The sequence below is a fragment of the Pelodiscus sinensis genome, chromosome 16 (genome assembly GCF_049634645.1).
Source record: "Pelodiscus sinensis isolate JC-2024 chromosome 16, ASM4963464v1, whole genome shotgun sequence".
NCBI lineage: Eukaryota > Metazoa > Chordata > Testudines > Trionychidae > Pelodiscus > Pelodiscus sinensis.
This window is the reverse complement of record NC_134726.1, coordinates 15172107-15193046: the sequence shown is the minus strand read 5'-3', so window position 1 is coordinate 15193046 and position 20940 is coordinate 15172107. Positions and strand designations below refer to the sequence as shown.

The 20940-nt window shown below is 41.5% G+C and overlaps 1 protein-coding gene across 3 annotated transcripts in view; it reads right to left on the bottom strand.

The window, feature by feature from the left end:
• PARN (poly(A)-specific ribonuclease) overlaps positions 1 to 20940 on the bottom strand; it is a 196220-nt gene that overhangs the window by 92365 nt on the left and 82915 nt on the right. For all 3 annotated transcript variants that reach the window (XR_012896124.1, XM_025190140.2, XM_006134132.4), the window contains exon 21: positions 3627 to 3701. Coding sequence is in view for 2 of the 3 variants with exons in the window: in XM_025190140.2 (XP_025045925.1) it covers positions 3627 to 3701 (75 nt within the window). In the remaining variant the exon portion in view is untranslated. The remainder of the gene's footprint in view (positions 1 to 3626; positions 3702 to 20940) is intronic.

The following is a 20940-nucleotide window of genomic DNA, read 5'->3' as shown; positions in this document are numbered from 1 at the left end:
TTCACCAAAGTCAGGTATACAAATTTCTGGGTACTGCAGGATATTGCAGACAATGGATTCCTAACTTTTCTGGACTCACCAGGCCCCTTACTATTCTACTCTTAATCTTAGCTCCTGACCCAGTGACCTGGTCCCCAGAATGTGAATCTGCTTTCCTTTCCCTTAAAACTCTTCTGCACAGTGGGCTTACCTAAATATAGCAAGCCTTTTACTCTGTTTTGTCATGAACAGGATGGAATTGCAGCTGGAGCTCTCTGTCAACCCCTTGGACCCACACCTCGTCCAGTAGCTTATTTTTCTGCAACACTGGACTCAGTAGCCCGTGGGTTCCCACTTTGTCTGAGGGCAGTTGCAGCTACTGCTGAATTACTTTAAAAAGGCCCAACCTGTCACATTAGGCCACAGCATTATCTTACAGGTCCCTCATGCTGTCTCTGCTCTCTTACAGCGACACCGCACTCAGCACCTATCTGTTCAGAGACAAACCCTGTATAAGAATGTTATCCTCTCTTCCCCAAATGTGGTAATTCAAAGATGTAATGTACTTAACCCAGCTACTTTTTCTCCTTTACCCTCTAATGGTAAAGCACATACCCATAACTGTGAAGAATTGCTTGAGCACTGTGTAAAACCTCCCCAAAAATTTGTCTGATCAACCGCTGGAAAATGCAGATCTTGTATTGTATACTGATAGCTCATGTAAAAGAAATTCAGTTGGTAAAGTAGAGGCTGGATATGCGGTGGTCTCAGATAATAATGTTTTAAAGGTTTTCTTCTCTTCCAGGAATCAAATCAGCTCAGTCTGCTGAGCTCATCGCTTTAATTTGTGCTTGCCTTTTAGCGTCCGGACAGTCTGCTGCCATTTATACTGATTCAAAGTATGCTTTCTCTGTCTGTCATGCCACAGGAAAAATTTGGAAACAACGAGGTTTCCTTACCTCTTCTGGCTCTGCTATCTCTCATGGTCCCCTTATCTCCCAACTCCTTGATGCTATTCAGCTACCCACATCCCTCTCTATTACCCATTGCCCGGCCCACACAGGTGCCACTGATCCTGTTTCTCTGGGTAATGGGAATGCTGATGCAGCGGCCAGACGTGCAGCAGCACATGGACCTCTGGCTCCCTTTCAGATTCTGGTCTCTCTTTCCCTCCCTGTTTCTTTGCAGGACCTGATAGAACTACAGCAAGCTGCTCAACCTGCAGAGAAAAAACCTTTGGGAGAAAGCAGGCTGCTCCTTATCCCCAGCTGGGATAATGGTTGCACCTGATGGCTGCCCAGTCGCCCCAAAAATCTCTCACACGGCAGCTTGCTCAGGTGTCTCATCAAATGACACACATGAGCAAAAGGGGGGTGGCCTCACAAATCCCAAAACAATGGTACGCCCTAGGCGTGCACCTAGAAGCTGTCAAGAATATCTAATTCATGTGTGATTTGTAAGCAGTTTAATGTTGCAGGAGGCCCACAGGCTAGCAGCCACACAGAAAGAAAAAAACCTAGACATAAAATGACGGTTAGAAGAGCTTGCATCTGCAGGTAAAGGAAGCCCTCCCAGTACCTACTGATGTACCGTGCCACAACATCCAACCAGGCGACTACGTGTTCGTGAAGGAACATCGCAGAAAGAATTCCCTGACAGCCCGGTGGAAAGGACCGTTCCAATTGCTGTTCATCACCCACACAGCAGTAAAGGTGAAGGAGGGCCCCTCGTGGATCCACGCAAGTCATGTACGCCGAACTGCAGATCCAACAGAGCTGATTGACCCCGTCACCCAGGACCCCTTCCTGGAGGAATCACCTGGGGACGAGGTTCAGCGGACCGAGGTGGCACTCTCAAACCAGACTGTTACCAAACCGGCCTCCACCAGGAGCTTCGAGGTACAACCTGAGAGGTAGGACTGTGCCAGAAAAGACCTACAGGTGAGCCTGGCGCCCCATAGCTCTCACAAAGGGGAAGCCATTCCAGTATTGAGTGAACTAAGAGACTACGAAATCTCGAAGAGTGCCTGCAGAGGCAAGCCAAACAATACTAACTGATTAAGTTTAGTTAAAAGACTGCTTTGCTAGTTGCTAGATAATTACTATATTATTATTATCCTTTCTACTTTAGAAATTTAAGATACTATAATAGGATAAGGATTGTTTTCCTTCTTTTAGTAGTCAGAATAGCCTTAGTATATAACTTTCCCCACCCTTATTGGGAAGCCCTGCAAAAGGTTGTGTCCCTCACCAATATAAGTGACTGTTGGATATGTGAACAGCTTATAAAAGGCTCTGAAGGCCTTTTACCATTACAGTTTATCCCAACTCCTGCCTCCCTGTGGACCAGACCCCTAAAATTCAGATCTACTGGTAGTCAGTACTCTACAGGAGAGCGGGAGTGGGTAGATGCCCAGAATGATAACACTGTGCCAGAAGTACATAGTCATGGGGGGGAACCGGCAGATTTGGCATAAAAAGCTGATTGCCTCAGAGATTCCCCTTACTCAAGCATTACATCCATCAGGGACTATGTTTCCATTGTGTTTTGAAAGCAAAATTGGCACTGGTAAAGATCTGGGGTTGAATGGGCAGTGGGTCATTTACCCAGCAGATAAAGAAAACCTCCCTCTAAGATAAGAATTCATCCTAGCAAAGGAAGAATACCTAAGAATGTCCAGAATAAACTTTGAGTAATACTCCAATAGGAGTATTAAAGGGGGGAATTGTGGGAGAAAAATCAAATAACTCCAATTGTGTCTAAAGGGGGGGCTGTGCAGGAAATCAAAACTCTTTAAAGAAAACTGCTGTAAGGGTTAAAAGTTTTCCAGACCTCTCTCCCTGTAACAGAGAGAAATCAAATTAGCTCTAATCAAGACCCTTACAATACCTCCCATCTCAAGTTCATGGAGACTCCTAGTCTGTCACAATTTGTCATGTAACCCTTATCTTTGTCACAGTTTGCCTTGTAGACTCCTCCACTCAAGTTCTCATGTGGCTTTGTGTACTGTAAAAACTTACTTCTAGCACTCCTGGGGTGAACAGAAGTCTCAGAGTACTTCTGCTGAGACTTTGATATGTTAAAGAGAAACAATCCACAACTGAGCTATCTGATCATACTGTATAAAGACTCCCTGAATCTGTCTGTCAGGGCTGCTGCTTCACTCTTGGAAGTGACAGCCTGCATGCATGCATCATAAAGTTTTCTCTTCTAAGTTTCTTTCCTGCCTCACTGATTTGACCTCCGGCCTCGGACCCTTCTGGGGGCTCTGTACCCCAGGGGAGCGAGATTTCCCCCTCAGAGCCTACCCACTCAGCTAGCTTTTATATAATACTCAGGAAACAAACTGGACAGGAGAACAAATAAGTTCTGAATTCCTGTTTATCTCAACTGGTTCTAATAGCTCAAAAGAAATCCCATATCTGTTGCATTGCTGAGATAGCTATGATACTCACACACAAAAAGAAATAATTGATACAAAGTGACAGCAGCTTATTAAGAGAAACACAGTGGCAAATTAAATTCCTACTTTGCCAGGCAGAAGGAAATTATGGACTGAAGAATTTTAGAAAAAAGCAATCATTTTTATGTCCATTTATTCTGCCAACATGTGAATCTTACAATGAGGTGAATCCAATAACACTTACCTATTTGTACTTGCTCTGGCTGGCTAAGTGACACAAATGCTGATGTATCATCAATCCAAGATACCTGAATATTACCTAAAATGCAGATAAAAAGAATCACTGCAATAGTTATGACATTTCACAGTTTAACAGGTTTACTCCATGTATAATGTGCCATGTGATGTATGAAGTCACATTCCTTATAGCAACTAGAGTCTGAGATGATTATGTCCATTTGAATCTTATTATAGTATATACACACCTCTTATGCACAAGACCCTTTTTTTTTTTAAATCACAAGAGCACGAAGCACTGAACATTCTCAAACGCTACTCATTTCCTTCATCAATACAGGCATTCAGGTGACAATGACAAGTGGGGAAGGAAGGTGAGTCACATATCTTTAAGTACAAAAGCTCCACTAAATCACTCCACATGCAGAAATTACTTAACTTACAGTAAGCATTTGCCCACAGGTATACCAAAAAGCTAACGAGTTGGGTGACTCCTATCTTAAAAAAACTACAGAGTAGTGATTGCTAAATGTCGGCACAAAACTCCAAGTAACTGGTCTACTTCTCAGAAATAGAGATTCCTTTTAAAATGAGCCATAGGAGCAAATGCCCTAGCTTGAAAAGGGAGAATTAATTTGCTTAATATGCAAGAAACCTTAATACAATCCAAAACCCATTTTGAGAGTGCCTAGATCGCAACAGACCGGTTTTTTGAATTTATAACCAAAACCTACATCAAGCCTGCATAAGTTTCAGAATGACGGTTTATGAATAATGAGCAATCCTGTGGCACCTTGTAAACTAACAAATGTATTAGATCATGAGCTTTTGTGGGTAAAACCCACTTCATTAGATGAGTGGTTTGTTTTTAAAGTTACAGACTAATCATTACGACTCCAACTCATCTAAGGAAGTGGGTTTTACTCACAAAAGTTCATGACCTATTAAATTTGTTACTCTGTAAGGTGCCACAGGACAGCTTGTTTCTTTAAATTTACAGACTAACACTGCTATTCCTCAGACTATTCTTAATAATGTAATTAGAGTCTTGTCCTCATATTTATGTGTATAAAAAATAGTCTGTGGGAGATACAGGAGGCTTGGGAAAAATACTGGAGTGTATAAATTGACTTAAATGATAAACTGAAACTTGCGTAAAAACTACAGGTACAGCCTCAGTATCACAGTTATGGAACACAGCACATGGGAGGCCACCACCAAAGCCTGCATTTTATTCACTGTGAGCTGAAGTGACAGCTACTAAAAACGTAATTTACAGAGATTATAGCAAATACAATGAAAGATTCAAAAGAAGTTTCCTTTAAAAACAGCAGCAGCACATTAAAATCCCAAATTAGAAAGATTCTAACTATAAGTCAGTCTTGTTAAGAAATATGGATAGAGTGGTGCAGGCAAAAACAGAATGCTCCTCAGTCTGTGGATGATGCAAAGAAACAGCTGTCAAATGCACTCTAATAGAACTGTTGGGAATCCTGAGTATTTTAGGGACATTAAAGACAGTAAGAGGTGAGTATACCTCTGAATGGACTACAGTGAAAAACACTTAGCTGTATAGGTTAGGCTTGGTAAAGGCCTTTCTCCTCTGAATCAAAATCTGAAACGGCCATCAAATGCCTTTTATCAAAAATTAATCTCAATAATGTCAGTTCTAAGAAGATGAGTTCTAGATGCACAAAACCATGATTCTTTGAAATGATGTGTAGAAGATTTTCAAGTGGAAGAAGTAGCTGTATTGAACGGGTCAGCATGTCAGAAATAAAACTGATGTGCCCAATAGGATATTGCATTATCTGTGCCTTGTACCATGACACATTCCTGAGCACTGTGGAAATTAGTCGATTGTGGGTAGTACATACATGCTCCTTTTCCCACTGACTCAGAAATGCTGCGGTTAAGAGACTTCCCTCCACCACCACAATCACCCTGAGTTGTGGAATACTTTATCTAAAACAGGCATGTCCAAAGTCCGGCCCGCGGGCCAATTACGGCCCGTGTTCCGGTTTAATACGGCCCCACAGGTAATTTGGCAATATCTATCTTTTATGGCCCCCAACAAATCCATATGTATTGAGATGAAAACACTGTAAAATCTCAGTTAATGTCAGTTGGTCTAAATCAGTTATAAATATATTTGGACACAACATGTATACTTGGTGTTATGTTCCTGTTCATATTTTTTGAACTTAAAAGTTGACAGACAACCTTTATTACCAATAATATGTAATGTACTTTACAATGTTCCTGACATATATTTCAGCTTCCTGGATTTTTTTTTCATCTGGCCTTCAGATATGAAAGGCAGAGTGATTTAACACCTGTTTAGATTTGTCACCCATGAGACGAAATGAAAAGTATGCCGTTTGCAATAAACTTTGCATAAAATAGTTAATTTGCATTTAATTTTAATGGTTCAAAGAATGTCAGAGATTTGGGCTTATTTAGTCTACAGAAGAGAAGAGTGTGTGTGTGGGGGGGGGGGAGCGGGATTTGATAGCAGCCTTAAACTTCCTGAAGGGAGGTTCCAAAGAGGATGGAAAGAGGATGTTCTCAGTAGTCCTAGATGGCAAAACAAGGAGCAATGGTCTCAAGCTACTGTGGGGGAGGTCTAGGTTGGATATTATGAAAAACTATTTCACCAGGAGGGTGGTGAAGCACTGGAATGGGTTACCTAGGAAGGTGGTGGAATCTCTATCCCTGGAGGTTTTTAAGTCTCAGCTTGACAAAGCCCTGGCTGGGATGATTTATTCATAGACTTTAAGGTCAGAAGGGATCATTATGATCATCTAGTCTGACCCCCTGCACAGTGCAGGCCACAGAATCTCACCCACCCCTCTTAGAATAATCCTCTCACCTATATCTCCGATATTGAAGCCTTCAAATACTTTGAAGGTCCCAAGATGCAGAGAGTCCTCCAGCTGTGATCTGCGCCCCTTCTACAGAGGAAGGCGAAAAACCTCCAGGGTCTCTGCCAATCTACCCTGGAGGAAAATTCCTTCCCAACCCCAAATATGGCGACCAGCTAAACCCTAAGCATGTGGGCAAGACTCACCAGCCAGACACCCAGAAATTCTCTATAGTAACTCCTCTCATCCCTCCATTGACATATTTCCCACTGAAAATGAATGGTCAATTAGTTACCAAGATCATATTCTCTCATCAACCCATCCCCTTATCATAGAATCATAGAACTGGAAGAGATCTCAGAAAGTCATCAAGTCCAGCCCCCTGCTCTAGGCAGGACCAATCCCATCTAAATCAACCCGGCCAGGGCTTTGTCAAGCCGAGACTTAAACACCTCTAGGGATGGAGACTCCACTACTTCCCTAGGTAACCCATTCCAGTGCTTCACCACCCTCCTAGTGAAATAGTTTTTCCTAATATCCAACCTGGACCTCTCCCACCACACCTTGAGACCATTGCTCCTTGTTCTGCCATCTGTCACTACTGAGAACAGCCTTTCTCCATCCTCTTTGGAACCTCCCTTAAGGAAGTTGAAGGCTGCTATCAAATCCCCCCTCACTCTTCGCTTCTGCAGACTAAACAGACCCAACTCCCTCAGCCTCTCCTCGTAGGTCATATGCTCCAGCCCCCTAATCATTTTGGTTGCCCTCCGCTGGACCCTCTCCAATGCGTCCGCATCTTTTTTGTAGTGGGGGCCCAGAACTGGACACAATACTCCAGATGTGGCCTTACCAACGCCGAATAAAGGGGAATAATGACATCTCTGGATCTGCTGGCAATGCTCCTCTTAATGCAACCTAATATGCCATTAGCCTTCTTGGCTACAAGGGCACACTGCTGACTCATATCCAGCTTCTCATCCACTGTAACCCCCAGATCCTTTTCTGCAGAACTACTACTTAGCTGGTTGGGCCCCAGCTTGTAACTATGCTTGGGATTCTTCCGTCCCAAGTGCAGGACTCTACATTTGTCCTTGTTGAATTTAGCTGAAATTGATCCTGGTTGGGGCAGAGGGCTGGACTTGATGACCTTCTGAGGTCTTTTCCAGGCCTATGATTTACATAATGCATTACCATCATATTGTCTCTATTGGGATCTTGGTAGTAGTTTGCCTAGTCTTCCCCTGAAAGAGGGGTAAGAAAGCTTTGCAGACTAGATTAACAGCTCTGAGTAGAAAAGTACATTTAATGTAACTGATTTGGTCTAAGATCACAGGGCCTTTACTACCCTAGAACATTTTTGCTGGTATAGCTGTGACGCTGAGCCTCCATTTTTTATGGAAATGTGTTTTATAATATGAATTTACATAACTCACATATGCTTTATGTAAAATGTGGCATGCAACCTCTCACTGAAAAGCTTGTAATCCACTTAATGTGTATTCGATTTGTGGGCATGTAACATTCTTGTATGGGATGTTAGATATAGAAAGCGTATACCTGTTTACTAATCTAGGTCTTCTAGTGAAAGCCATTAGTGGTACTTAAGAAAATTAACGGCCCAGGGCAATGATCTGTAAATCATCTTTTTCCTGTAAGTCTGTACTATGGTTGGTCCTGTCAAGATGTGTAGTTAGGTCACCTGATGCTGGAAGCCATTCTGAATGTAGTATTTTTCCATGTGTGTGTGAAAGGGTTGAAATTCAATGCAAAGGGTTCCCACTTTAGACAAAATCCAGAGAACCAAACAATAAAGGAGTTGGTAATTGGAACACATCCCCTGCTTACACCAAGATGACTACTGGAAAAATCTGAAGTTGAACAGAGGAAAGATCAAGCCTAAGCTACAAGGCTGCCTAGGTTTATGGGAAAAGAATTAAACCTGTTACATGCAATTCTTTATCCTAACAGTAGATTTAATTCTTTTCCCATAAACTAGGCAACCTCCTAGCCTGGGCTCAATCTTACCCCTGTTCAATTTCAGATTTGGCAGCCACTTAAATTTCTAGTTTTTATATTTAATAAAATCACTTTTTACTTAACAATTATTTACACTGTGTTCATTAATATTTGGAGAGAACAACAGCTATGCATCTCTATTTCATTGATAAAAGGGAACAAACTTATGAGCTTTCTCTGTGTGAAACTTTTATGAAGAGTATGATGGATTTATCTGAGGTTTACTCCCAATGGGGCTCTACACAGGTTGTTGTGTTAAGGTCCTGTAACTGAGACGTCCCAGAGCAGAGCTGTTGTCAGTGTCTTTGTTACTTTGCTATGCCCTTAACTCCATTCCTCTGAAGAAGTGGGTTGTGCCCATGAATTCTCATGATACTTTTAGTCTCTAAGGTGCTACAGGACTATTTGTTTAAGTTTTTTCTGCTGTGCACTATTATCCCAATTCTGTGCCTTGCTGGGGGAGTCGGGGAGGGGCTAGTGCTTCTGGCTCAGAAGGACAGCATGACGGGGTGCTCCAGAGGACAGGTATGTGGACTCTGTGGTATTAGCAACCCATCAAGTGACAGTTTCAAGAGGATCTCTGTGACCCAACCCATCACAATAGCTATGTCAGAAAACCCTCATACTGTAGACACCATTTATACTGGTGTAAGAGTGCTTCTCCAGCCTACCTCAATTTACTACAAATCCAATTCCAAGGTAGGTCTCGAGGCACATGACTACAAACAGAAAAAAAGCAGCATACCCCAACAGACACGCTTTGTCTCAATTAATTAAAATTCAAATACAGCCGTTCTTGCTATAAGTCCAAAATACATTCCAAAAAACTTAGACATAAAATGAAACAACTTAAAGCAGGTAATTTTTTCCCCCACAGTTGACTTCCATTTGTACAAATTGGGGATTTTTTTTTGAGCCACTTAAGAGCAGGGAATTGGAGGACTTATGACATCAATTCCTACAAGTGTCAATGTATACTGGAGCGACTTATAATGAGGATGCCTTGTACAAATTAATCTTTTCAGATCACTACTGATGGAAATTCTGGAGTTTGATAACTTCAGCTTTCTAATCTATTCAAATAAGTTACAGAAAGCTTTTAGAAGCTCAGTCAGATAAATGGATGCTCTTTTTGCTGTGATTACATCTGACTGAGTTTATTATTCTTTAGTTTGCAAGTTAAGTACCATATCTTTGAGTGGTTAGCTGTTCAGGATGTAAATTACAATAATCTGAAGACACTCCTCACACACACACAAGAAATACAATTGATTCAGTATGTTTTCTGACATCCCGAAACTACATAACTGTTTAGGACTTTCATAGAAATTAGGTTAACCATCCTCTAAACAAAGTTTATCACTTAAGTGCATGTTCTTTGATATTTATACTACATGGCATTTCAAGAGGTTCTCTCTTCATTATTCTAATAATTCAGAATGCTTCAGAAATATGGATCTCTGCTCTCTTGTGGGCACAAGATACAGCAAAGTGGGGGAAATTATTCTACTAACTACTACTCTATTCTACTACTAACAGTTCTTTGAGTATAAAGATTAAGGATCAGGAAAAAGAGTTGAGTGCATAATATCCACATGTAATACAAGTTGGACTTCACTGGTCTGGCACCTTTGGGACCTGACTGGTCCGGGGTGAGGGACTTTTCCGGACGAGGGGAGATCATTTCAGGGTCCCCACCCCAACACCCCTCTCCCTGCCTCTCCGAGCAGCCTAGCTGAGCTATACGCCAGCTCCTGGTCCCTCTCCAGCCCAGCTAAGCTGTGCGCCCGCTCCTGGAGCTCCCTGGAGCCAGACATGAACCCCCCTGTAACATCCATCTTTCTTTGCCTGGAAGCATACAGGGCACACAGAGCAGTAAGATCAACATAGTCTTTGAAGCCTTGACAGGAGGCCCAGATATGCCAGCTCACAAGTGACCCTAGACAACTGTAAGCAGAGATAAGAGGGTGGTCGAACTAATCACTGGCGAAGAGGCTGCCGAGGAGTGCCCTTGACTGAAACCCATATTGATACGGTCACACACTCGTCTGGGGGGAGGAGGGGAAGAATCTCTCGCCCAGCAAAAAATGTCCAATACTCCTAATTTAGTTCTCTCTCTCTTACAAGTGTAAATTATTTGAAACTCCCTTATAAGAACTGGCGCCACAAAGACAGACCAGTACAATTTGGCATCTTAGAGAAGAAAGAGGATACGGACCCCTAGGGGTATAAAGATGGGTCCAGCAGCACACCCACTCTGAGCGTTAATCTGCCATCTACCTGCTGGCCAGGTTAGGTGTCTGACCTCCCGAGGTTCCATGGGGACACCCACCTCGTATTCGTCTTTCCGAGGAATTGAGGGACCGACCCTGGCCTGACCCGCTGGAGTCGAGAGGCACAGAAGGGGGTAAAAATTGTACCTGTATGTGTCCTTTGTTTAAGTATATACATAGTATTAGAGCTCTTTAAAGATTAAGCTGTCACTTGGTACCATTCTTTTCTATCTTCCTTTTTCCTTTCTAACCATTTTAAGATCTGTATTTGCTAGCAGTTAAGAAGTAGAGCAATAGCCATTGTAACCACACGCTTTATAAGCCTTCTTAATAATCCTGTAACTGATTAAGTTTTAACCTGACTCCTTCAGTTGCTGTGACAGAATCAAGCACAGTTTAAAAGAACTCCAGCCGGTCATAAGGGACAGATATAGGGAGAGCTGGGGCGTCTGGATCATGTCGCTTCCAGAGAACAGATCCATGGGGCATCTCTCAACCTTCCCTAGGCTGCCTGCTGCGAAGGGATCCTGTATTCTAGCAGTCAAAGTCTGAGATGTAATAAGCTCTTCCTATAAACTTTGGGGTATCTGTCAGCCTGTTGCCTGCCTGCTGCGAAGGGACCCGGTCCTAGCGGTCAAAAACACAGACATTAAACTTCTCAGGGGCGCCCGTCAGTCTTCTCTAAGGCCACCCGCTGCGACAGGACCTTGTGTCCCAGCAGTTGAAGACTCGGGTGTCTCTCTCACACACACACACACACACACACACACACACACACACACAGTGCCCTAACCATCGGCTGACACTCCCCCACAGCCCAGCTGAGCCAGGCGCCCTCTCCTGCAGCCCAGCTGAGCCATGTGCCAGCTCCCCTCCCTCCCCCCACACAAAGTGCATGAGGGACACTCTGGTCCTAGAACATACATGGTCATACCGGACCACGGATGTTGCCGGACAAGAGAACCCAGATTTTAGAGGTGTAATCTGTAAACATCACACTAGACAGAAGAAACCTTTTCCTGGCCAATTTAACCCTGCTCCAAATATATCTTATAACAGTTTATTGCACTCATGATCAAATGTCTCAGGGCGGTAGCTATGTCAGCCTATAACTTTAAAAACTAGTAGTTCTGTGGAACCACGGATATATCAGTCATGAGCCTTCGTGGGCACAATCCACTTCTTCAGATGACCATGAGTGGAGAAATGATAAATTCATATTAATTTTTTTCATTGGAATCCAGTTGGATGTTCATGTCTTACTTTTCAAGTCTTCCATTTGCATCCAATGCATTCTACAGTTCTACCCTTCATTACTGGATTCTAACACAACAGGTATTCATGTTCCCTAATATTTGTTCATTTCATCCCCTTTAATCCATCAGTACCAGGGATGTTAATAGATACTACTAGGTTAAATATTATTCAGGAATGAACATAAAACCCTACAATTTGAAGTGAGTGAACCCCAAAAGGAATTCTTATGCAATTACTCATGCTGATCAGCGACTCCATGAAAAGAAGTTTGCTAATGTTTTAACATACACTTAATCAAAGATCAGCTAACTGAAAATAAATAGACTCATAGAAGCAAAAGCAGCAGCAGCTAGGTCATCCAGCAAATCTGGTAAACATTTTTGATAAATGTTGTAAATATTGTGTGTTGCATGAGTATGGTGAAAGGATAATAGATGTCTGAAAAATAAGACACATCTGTGCTGCAAGTACAGAATCTAGCAAAAAACATAGCAGGTTGCCAACTTACATACAACAACACTAAGCCAAATATTTGACATTCAATAGAGTACAGAACACTAGCAGGAGGGCAGTGAGTCAATAGGAGTCCTCAGTTCTGAGACATTTAAACTGGCCAACTCTCTTCTACAATCTGAAAACTGATATAGTAATAGAGATGTAGCCGTGTTAGTCTAGTCTAGCTGAAACAAAAAATGAAGAAATTAGGCATGACCATATATACCAAAGGGATACTACCAAAAAAAGTGAACACATATAAAAAGGACAAATCAAATTTCAGAACGGGGGGGGGGGGGGGGGGGGGAGTGAATGTCTGTGAGCTAGTGATATTAGAGGTGATAATTGGGAAAGCTATCTTTGTAATGGGTAAGATAATTAGTGTCTTTGTTAAGACCCAGGCGTAAAGTGTCAAATTTAAGCATGAATGGCAGTTCAGAGGTTTCTCTTTCAAGTCTGGTGTTAAAATGCCTTTGAAGCAGTATGCAGGTAATCAAGTCGTTGAGACAATGCTCTTTCTGGTTGAAATGGCAAGAAACTGTTTTTTGTTTTTGATACTGTCTGATATCCGTTTTGTGTGCACTGATTCTTTGGCAAAGCGTCTGAGAGGTTTGTCCAATGTACACAGCAGACAGACACTGTTGGCACATGACAAATTATATTTCTGGATGAGCAGGAATACGTGTTATTGATCTTATAACTGAATTGGTTAGGTCCAATAATGGTGTCAGCAGAGTAAATATGTGGACAAATCTGGCAACGGGGTTTGTTGCAAGAAAAAGTTCCAGGGTTGGTATTCGTGTGGTATGTCCTGTGGTTGTTGGTAAGAATCATCCTGAGGTTAGGTGGTTGTCTGTAGGAGACTATGGGTCTGTCTCCCAGAGCCTCTCGGAGCGTGGTATCCTGTTCTAGTATTGGTTGTAGTTTATTGATAATGTGTTGGACGGGTTTAAGTTGGGGGCTATAAGTGATGACAAGTGGTGTTCTATTGTTGGAAACCACAAAGATGCTAATTATCTTACTCATTACAAAGATAGCTTCCCCAATTATTACCTCTAATCTCATTAGCTCTCAGACATTCACTCCTCCCCCCCCATCTCCCCTCTGTTCTGAAATTTTATTTGTCCTTTTTATGTGTTCACTTTTTTTGATTGTATCCCTTTGGTATATATGGTCATGCCTATTTTCTTCCACAATTTGATCTGAGGAAGTGGGTCTGGCCCACGAAAGCTCATCACCTAATAAATCATCTTGTTAGTCTTTAAAGTGCTACATAGTCCTGTTTTGAAAACAGGACTATGTTAGCTTACCCTACAAATTACAAGTTATCCAACAGATTTCTCTCTCATTAAAAGTTTACACCCTTACTTTTAAGGGAAGTGTATATTTGTTATTAAAATTAATTTTATCCAAATGGCAACAGATGAGACTTACACTTCTGAGAAAAATCTGCCATGTTAATACTTGGTCCCAATATTTAAGTTTTTAAGCTTCTTTTCCTTAATTAACATTATGAGACAACCCAAAACATAGGAATTTATCTTTTTGCACTATAACCCCTAAGTGAATTATACATTATCCACATATTATATATGGGAAGATGTGGCTAAGAGTCTCCACATTTTTCTATTAAAGATGGTTTCAAGTGCAGTTGGTGCAGCTGTGGCTGGGAGGGCAGGCCCCTAGCCCTACCCCCTGTGCTGAGGCTCTGCCTCCAAGGGAAGGTTAAGAGGTGGGGTAGCACACTGAGCATGCCTCCCCCAGGTGAAGGAAATGGGGCAGCATGCCAACCATATCCCAGCCTCCCCAGAGCACCAGGGAGGACAGAGAAGCAGGACAGAACACTGAGTGGTTCCCAACCTCCCTGGAGCACCAGGGAGGGGCAGAAAGAAGAGGGGAGCATGTGTGCAGCATAAGTCCCAGAGCATCATAGAAGGGAGGAGGCATGGCAGCATGCCGAGTGCTCCCCAGCTTTCCTCAAAGCACTGGAGAGGGGCAGAGGTGCGAGGGAAGTGTGAACACAGTGCAGCTTCTAGAGCACCAGGGGAGGAGAGGTGGTTGAGTGGTTCCAGCCTCCCCAGCCAAGAGCACGGGGGAGGGCAGGTGCTGGAGACAGCAACACTCCATCTCCAAAACACCTATTGGATGTGTTCTGGGTAGGGCTGTGGGTAGGGCAGGTTGGCAGTTTGGGAAGACAAAGCCTTCCCTCGCCTAAGTTAACGGATGCCCATATCTGGCTGACTACCATACAGGTCACACTGAAGCTGCAACCAACTTCTGGACATGAGCTCCAGGACAGCAGAAACAGTTTAAATCTTCATTTTGTGAGTACAGAGTTAGTGCAGGTTCTAGTACAAGGGTGGGCAAGAGGCTGCCAGTGGGCTGGATCCAGCCCGCTACGCCACTGAATCCAGCCCATGGCTGCCTCACTAGGACTCTTAATTACAGTGCAGCGGCAGCTGCTTTAAATGTGGCTGCTCTATTCTGGGAGCGAGGAGGGAGGCTTTGTGCATTGCTCCACCCCTCAGCAAAATCTCCGTTCCCACTGACAAATTTTCAACCAATAGCAGTTGAGATATGTTGCAGGCAGCAGAGGCAGCCAATGAAGTCTCCTCCTTTCCTCCCCCCACTCTTTCACCCTGCCCAGAGCAGTGTGACATGGAGCAGGAACAGAATGGGAAAATGTATAATGACTTGTTCAACCTGTCCTAACATTTTTTTAATACATGCTGAATTCCTCCAGAGCATAAACCTATTTAAAAACCTTAAAATACCAATTTTATTTTTGAAATGCAAAAGTTATAAAATTAGATTAAATATTTAGGACAAACATTAAAACACTTGCATAAATAAAGCTTGAAAACTTATGTTCAAGCATCAATGATGAATATCAATGATGAAAATATGAAGTACAGATGTGCAGAAATACATACTTTTTTCAATATATAAGAACATAACAACGGCCGTACTGGGTCAGACCAAAGGTCCATCTAGCCCAGTATCCTGTCTACCGACAGTGGCCAGCACCAGCTGCCCCAGAGAGGGTGGACCGAAGACAATGATCAAGCGATTTGTCTCCTGCCATCCCTCTCCAGCCTCTGACAGACAGAGGCCCAGGACACCATTTTATCCCCTGGCTAATAGCCTTTTATGGACCTAACCTCCATATTATTATCTAGCTTCTCTTTAAACTCTATTATAGTCCTAGCCTTCACAGCCTCCTCTGGCAAGGAGTTCCACAGGTTGACTACACACTGTGTGAAGAAGAACTTTCTTTTATTAGTTTTGAACCTGCTCCCCATTAATTTCATTTGGTGTCCTCTAGTTCTTCTGTTTAGGGAACTAATAAATAACTTTTCTTTATCGGCCCTTTCCACACCACTCATGATTTTATAGACCTTTATCATATCCCCCCTCAGTCTCCTCTTTTCTAAACTGAAAAGTCCCATTCTCTTTAACCTCTCCTCATATGGGACCCGTTCCAAACCCCTAATCATTTTAGTTGCCCTTTTCTGAACCCTTTCCAAGGCCAAAATATCTTTGAGGTGAGGAGACCACATCTGTACACAGTATTCAAGATGTGGGAGTACCATAGTTTTATACAGGGGCAGTAAGATATTCTGGGTCTTATTTTCTATCCCTTTCCTAATAATTCCTAGCATCCTATTTGCCTTTTTGACCGCCGCTGCACACTGCGTGGAAGTTTTCAGAGAACTGTCCACGATAACTCCACGATCTCTTTCATGATTTGTCGTAGCCAAATTAGCCCCCATCATACAGTACGTACAGTTGGGGTTATTTTTCCCGATGTGCATTACTTTACACTTATCCACATTACATTTCATTTGCCATTTTGTTGCCCAATCACTCAGTTTGGTGAGATCTTCTTGGAGTCCCTCACAGTCTGCTTCTGTCTTGACTATCCTAAACAGTTTGGTATCATCTGCAAACTTTACTACCTCACTGCTTTACCCCTTTTCTCCAGATCATTTATGAATAAGTTGAAAAGGATTGGTCCCAGGACTGACTCTTGTGGTACACCATTAGTTACCCCTCTCCAATCTGAAAATTTACCATTTATTCCTACCCTTTATATGTCTCAAATTTTGCTTCAAAGTGACTTTAAGAAGTTAAAGTCTTAGCTATATAATGCCTGAATTATTGAAATTGTATTTGTAAAAATCTAATGTTATTTGTGCATTTCACATTTTGAACGTAACCAAACTTACACCATGGAAAAAGATTAACACTTTCCTCCCTCACTAAATAATTGTCTTACACTGGCAAAATGCTAGGTTTAGTCTGATTAAGTCCAACTCACTCAATCTAATTAGCAAGAACTAAACAAAGACTACCATAAAACACTGGTTAAGTATTATCAAGTGACACTGTTGAATCTATAATACCATTTCAATAGTTTAAAGAGAGAGATTTCTTTAGGCTCTGACCAGCACTCATTATAGAAGTTTTAAAAATGTCATTCAGCCAGGGTTTATTTAAAAACAAAGGTAGCTGAAACATTTTAAAACCATGATAGCAAAACAGGGCAAATGGTAAACAATGAAGAGGACTGGTCACTGATACAGAGCAATCTAGATTGCTAAGGAAACTGGACAAAAGCACACAATACATATTTTAATATAACTAAACAGAAAAGCATATACAGGCAGTCCCCGGGTTACATGGATCCGACTTACATCAGATCCCTACTTACAAACGGGGTGAGGCAACCCCGCACTAGCTGCTTCCCCCCAGCAGACCAGGGAGACGTGAAGCTAGCGCCCCCCCCCCCCCCCAGCAGACCAGGGAGATGCGGAGCAGCTTTTCTCAGCAGACACCTCAGCTTGAGAATAAAGGACTGAGGGAAGGGAGGTGTGGGAGAATAAAACTGAGCTCTGGAGAAATGTTTGGCTAGAGTTTCCCCTACAATATGTACCAGTTCCGACTTACATACAAATTCAACTTAAGAACAAACCTACAGTCCCTATCTTGTACGTAACCCGGGGACTGCCTGTACATCCAGGAAGCAATGACTCAGAGATTTGGGGGACGGAGCAAACAATCACCCGAATAAGTTCCCAGTCTGATGTGATCAAAAGAACTAACCGTATATAGTCAAATATAAACCCATTCGTTTATAAGTCGACCCCCCCCCCCAAACTTAGAAAAAAATGGTAAAAAGTCACTGACCCATTTATATACTGAATTCAGAGAACAGACATCCAAGTCCCAGATCCTCAGAGTCACTGACAGGCCCATAAGCAGGTGTGGTACAAAGGGTGCAAAAGCCCCCTAGCCCCCACAATTCCCTAAGTAAGCATGCTTCAGGTGGCCAGAGGAAGGCAGAAGCAGCATGCTGCCCAAGCCTCCCTCCCCCATACTCTAGCCAGCCAGAGAAAGACTGGGGCTGAATTCCCCACTTACTGGGAGTACTATGGAGGATACATTCACATACTTGTGGTCCACATTTACAAAACAATCGCGCACACACACACCGCAGAAATTGCTGCATATGGGCCTGACTCAGTTTTTAACATTTCCTGAGCAATGGGAAGTAATGCAGGCTGAAGGATTTGCTCATTGTTAAAGTGTTAAGTGTTATCAGTGCTATCAGTTAAGAGTCTCTCAACTGAGAGGCTCTGAGCTAGCAGCTAGCAAGAGATTCAGAGGGGTAGACTTGTTAGTCTGTAACTGGGGAAACTTAAATACAATAACTTCAGGGGATAGCCCACTTAAGTCTGTTACAGAAAAGAACAACAAATGGTCTGGTAGCACTTTAGACTAACAAAATATGTAGAGGATATCATGAGCTTTTGTGGGCACAGGCATCTGGTCTATAAAGTGCTACCAGACCATTTGTTGTTAAAACAATGAATAGTCTAGCAGCACCTTAGATTGGTCAGCTACTGATTTTCAACTCATGGTATAACTGCCATAAGTTTTATGCTTATGATACTTCAATAGACACAATTTATTGCAAAGAAAACTACTGTCTAAGAGAGATTTGAGAGAAAACTTTAGTAGCAAGGGAAATAATTTAATTTAGACTCAAATTATAAAAAAGGCATACATTCCCTAGTTAGGAGTGTTTCAAAACACTAGTACAAAGACTGATGCTAAAGAGCATGAGTAATCAAACATTTTTCAGAAGGATATTTCTAGAGAACTTCATTTTTAAAATGCAAGAAATAGCAAAGCAAAAAACTCTAGATTATACAAGTATTACAGGAAGACAAAACAGATCATCCAAGATCTAATTTCTTATGAAATATGTAATAATTTTACATATTTGTTTATAGCATTCTACTGAAAGTATGTGAATGCTCATCGTAAAAGGAAATGATTTTTTGAAAGAGAATCAAGCATGTTTATATGCAAAGAAATTAACATTTAACAAATAGAAATATTTGGAGAAATGGAGCAGTAAAAAAGTTTCTAAAATTTGTTTATAAGACCAAGTATTTTTTTTGGAAGCTTCACCTCACTTTTAGCACTTTATACAGAACTAGAGCACAACACATATTAACCAGAGATTAGATATTACCTCCAGAAACTGCAACAGAAGCAGCATCCTTGTTATGCTCTGAGAACAAAAAACTTGTAATACAGCTCTGTTGCCAATACAGTGGTAGACCTGCCACTGTGCACTAGGGGCTAAACTCAGATCCCATACCATCACCAGAACTGTGTAGTACCATAAAGATCCCTGAAACTACAGGAGGGGAGCTGCAAAGAGAGTCCTGAAAAAAATGACACTCAGAATTAAAAACTAGAAGTTTAGGTGAAGCTGACCGTTACTTGATTGTGTTTGTTATATGAAAACTGAATGACTTCCAGCAAAATATTGTTGGTGCTTTTAAAGGCACAATATCACAAAATGAAATACTACTAAGTCAAATCAGATGGAAGAATTCATTTCAAAAGAAAAAAAAACACAAACAGGGAACTCTTTAAGATCATTTTATCAGATGTCCAAAAAGTCACAATTAAGATACAAAGCACATGGGCTTAAAGTGGAAGCGAAAGTACCTATAAAAATGGTAACTAAATAAATTAAAAAAGGAGAAGCTGGTAGCAATGGATATAAATTAGAAGCTAGCAATTGTAGAAAACTTATATGGAAAGTAAAAGGACAAAAATCTACATTCAGCAAAATTAAGGATAATAAGGAGCTATTCAAGCATGTTAGAAACTAAATGAGCCCTAACAATGGCACAGTCCATAACTAGATGAAAATGTAAGAAAAGACTGAAGTGTTAAACTACATGTTGTACTTAGGATGGGGTGGGGAAGTTGTATTCTTATACGAAGCAGCTATAATTTCCATTCCAAGGGCTTATCTAGTCTACACAAAAGTGTTGAAAGGTACTCCCCCTTTTTTGAAAAGCTGCTTTTCCTCAAAAAATTAGGTTTATGCAACTTTTCCAAAAAGGGGGGTTCGCTGAAAAAGCCGAGTCCAAACTACTTTCCTGCAGAATTTGCATATCCTCTTTCGACACTTGCATAAACTAGATAGGCCCCAAAAGTAACTTAGGTGCATATTAAACAAGAGTCTCTGAAGTTAAATACTTTCATGTCAGCAGGTTTGGATACCTTTCATCCAACAGTTTTAGGCGCTAGTCACGGAGTTCCCTGGACCATTAATGCTTCTTTTCAGTAAGTCTTCAAACATTACGGAAGTTCCAGAGGACTGACAAAGCAAATGTTCTAACAATATTTTTAAAAGATAAATGGGATGACCGGCAATAATAGGTCTGTCAGCTAACATTGACCTTGGCCAAACAAACTATAAGGAGCGAGAAGAATTAATAGTTAATAATGTTACTAAAAAAGAAAAAAAGATTAAATAAATAATGCCAATCATCAGAGGTTTACGAAAAACAGATTGTGTAACTTGACATGTTTTTGATTAAATTAAAAGTTCAATTGATGAAGGTAACAGTATTGTATTGATCTAATAAACTTCTATAAGACATTTGACTTGGTACTGCGCCTGACATTTTTATTAAAAACTAAAATGACTCAAAATAAATATCAGCATAAACTAAATAGATTAGAAACTGGCTACCAGGTCTCAAAATTTTAAAAGGGGGAAATCATGGTTATTTTGATGGGTTTTCAAGAGTGTCCTGTAAGGACTGGTTCTTGCCCTTATGCTATTTAACATTTTTTGCACAGCGACTTAGAATTAAAAGCCATACTTGATAAAGTTGCCAGATGACTGGAGAAGTAGTAAATAACAAAGAGTGGTCTGTGTCAGAGACCTGTTATCTGGATTGCTTGGTAAAATGGGCATAAACCATCAGTGTACATTTAAATATAACCAGATCTAAGACCATATATTTAGGAACAAAGAATGCAAGCCATCTCTAAAGGATGAGGGACTCTTATCTTGGGAAGCAGCAACTTTGAAATG